The sequence below is a fragment of the Nansenia antarctica genome, assembly GCF_963989245.1.
Source record: "Nansenia antarctica genome assembly, chromosome: 1".
Classification (NCBI taxonomy): Eukaryota; Metazoa; Chordata; class Actinopteri; order Argentiniformes; family Microstomatidae; genus Nansenia; species Nansenia antarctica.
This window is the reverse complement of record NC_137674.1, coordinates 63804868-63807167: the sequence shown is the minus strand read 5'-3', so window position 1 is coordinate 63807167 and position 2300 is coordinate 63804868. Positions and strand designations below refer to the sequence as shown.

The 2300-nt window shown below is 54.7% G+C and overlaps 1 protein-coding gene across 1 annotated transcript in view; it reads left to right on the top strand.

The window, feature by feature from the left end:
- Nucleotides 1-603: 603 nt before the first annotated feature.
- Nucleotides 604-2300, top strand: part of LOC308151971 (eukaryotic translation initiation factor 4 gamma 3-like) — a gene marked incomplete at both ends in the record, with an annotated part of 9118 nt that continues 7421 nt past the window's right edge. The window contains 2 exons of the mRNA XM_080524874.1: nucleotides 604-880; nucleotides 1611-1735. Coding sequence (XP_080381000.1) covers nucleotides 604-880; nucleotides 1611-1735 — 402 coding nt within the window. The remainder of the gene's footprint in view (nucleotides 881-1610; nucleotides 1736-2300) is intronic.

Genomic DNA, 2300 nt, shown 5'->3' with positions numbered 1-2300 from the left:
CTCATTTGTTCACATTTACTGCATGAACTGCTGCATTAAATCTTCCCAGGCAGTCGGCCTCTGAGGAAGCCAGCCTCGGCCGTCTGCGCTGAGTGAGCTGGCAGGGCTCTAGCAGGGCTGGATATTATGGTGCATTTAATTGCTCCTCGGAAACTGCTGGAGCTTCTCACCGAGTTTAGCGTAGGATCTCACACAGGGCTCCCTATTGGCCCATTCTGAGTTCATTCGCTCCAAGAAGGGGGTAGTGGGGTACTCTGGAATTCTCAGAGTTGCTGAGTAAGAAATCCTCCTAGTTAGTTTCCTAGTTCCAAGCCCCTTTCCCCCCCCCCCCCTCCTCCTCCACAGACTCCAAACACGGACGCAGAGCCTCTTCCAGAAGCGCCACGCAGCTTGGCCTCGGCTTCCCCGGCTTCCCTGGCCCCGAAGGCTCTGAACGGCCTTGAAGACGCCGGGTCTGAGCTGGACCCCTCCCCGCCCCCGCCCTGGGCCCGGGAGCCCTCCCCCCAGCCTCCGTCACCGTCACCCCAGCCCCAGGCCTCAGCTCAGGCCTCCAGAGAGCGAAAAGACTCGGAAAAGACCACGGACACGGCGGTGGTCCCTGAGATGGCCGCGACCGCGACCCCTGTGGCACCTGTTGCCGCGGTGCCCGCCGTCACGCCGGCCGCCAGCCCCACCCCCGCCGCCGGGCCGGCCCCTCCCCCTGGCCTTCCGCCACTCGTGCTGGCCACAGCGGAGGCCAGCGAGGTGGCCAGGGCCCCCGGGCCCTCAGACACTAAAGAGGCCCCCGTCAGAGCGGGGCCGGAGGCGCCCGTCTCAGCCGAGGGCAAGAGCCCCCCCGAGCCCCAGACACACAGCCTCTCTAGGAAGAGTCCCACTACAGGTATGGAGGGAGGGAGGGAGGGAAGGAGGGATGGATGGGAGGATGGAGGGAAGGAGGGGTGGAGGGAGTGAGGGATGGGTGGATGGAGGGAGGGAGGGATGGAGGGAGGGAGGGAAGGAGGGAGGAGGGAAGGAGGGAGGGAAGGGTTGTTGAAAGTTTTTTTTAATGGAGTCTTAGTCGAGAGGTTGTTTTAATAGTTTTAGTAGTATGACTTTTAAGATGGTCTATAGGAACAGTATTGTACAATTTTAAGTGGACAGCCTGAAATTGTTGTTTGTCAGATTGTAATTGTGATGTTGGCCGTTGTGATACATTATGCTATCATTTAATAATAGCCAATCAAATGCACATATGAAAATATGAATATATAATTAGGTCTAAAAGGGTTAACGAGACGGGTTAATTATACAGATTATACAGCTATTGGCATGAGCGTAAACTCCTCGCCCCTCCCCTACTGTTTCCACATGACCTTGATCACTGTGAAGGTTGTGGAATTGTCTTGTTTGTACTGATTTGAATGAATGTCTTAATTTAGAGTTCTATCATTCTGTACCTAACTAGTTTTCCTCACCTCACCTCTCCTTCTTTTTCTCCCTATCTCTCTCCCTGTCTTTCTCTCCCTCTTTCCCTCTCCCTCTCTCTGTCTCCCTCTCCCCCTCTCTCTCCCTCCCCCCCTCTCTCCCTCTCTCTCTCTCTCTCCCTCTCCCTCACTCCCTGATTGGTCTAGATCTGGCCAAGGCCAATGGGAAGCGCCAGTACAACCGGGACTTCCTGCTGGGCTTCCAGTTCACGCCCGCCTGCGTGCAGAAGCCAGAGGGACTGCCTCAGATCAGTGACGTAGTGCTGGACAAGGTGTGTGTGTGTGTGTGTCTATGTGAGTGTGTTTTAGACAGTGTGTGTGTTTGTATGTCAGCCAGAGCAGTGAGGAAGGCCCTGAACCCTCTACCAATATGGCTCAGTCAATATTGAGCTCTAAAAACGGAGACATGTGGAATATGGGAGCAATGGAAGCTGTCTTCTTCCTCCCTCAGAGGGGAACTCTTTGTTTGTAAGGAGCAAACTACTCCATGAGTCTGGCTTATTCAGTCAATAAAAATGTAGATAGATTTTTTCTCAGCAGCCCCTCCAGAGTAATGAGTTTGTCTACACACACACACACACATACAGTTATGAGTACAGTGAGGTAGTTTATTTACAGTATCTAATGTGTATGACATGTTAGCGTTTAGAGCACCAGTGGGTTAGATCCTAATGAGAGGGGGGGAGGGGGTTGAGGAGGATGAGGAGGGGGGAGGAAGGGGAGGGTCTGGCCGGTCCCGCCCCCGCCCCCCCGGCTCAGAGTAGAGGTTCACTGCTGTCTTCTCACTGCTCCCCCTGCTGGCCTGTTCATTGTGTCTCTCTGTCTCTCTCCCTCCCT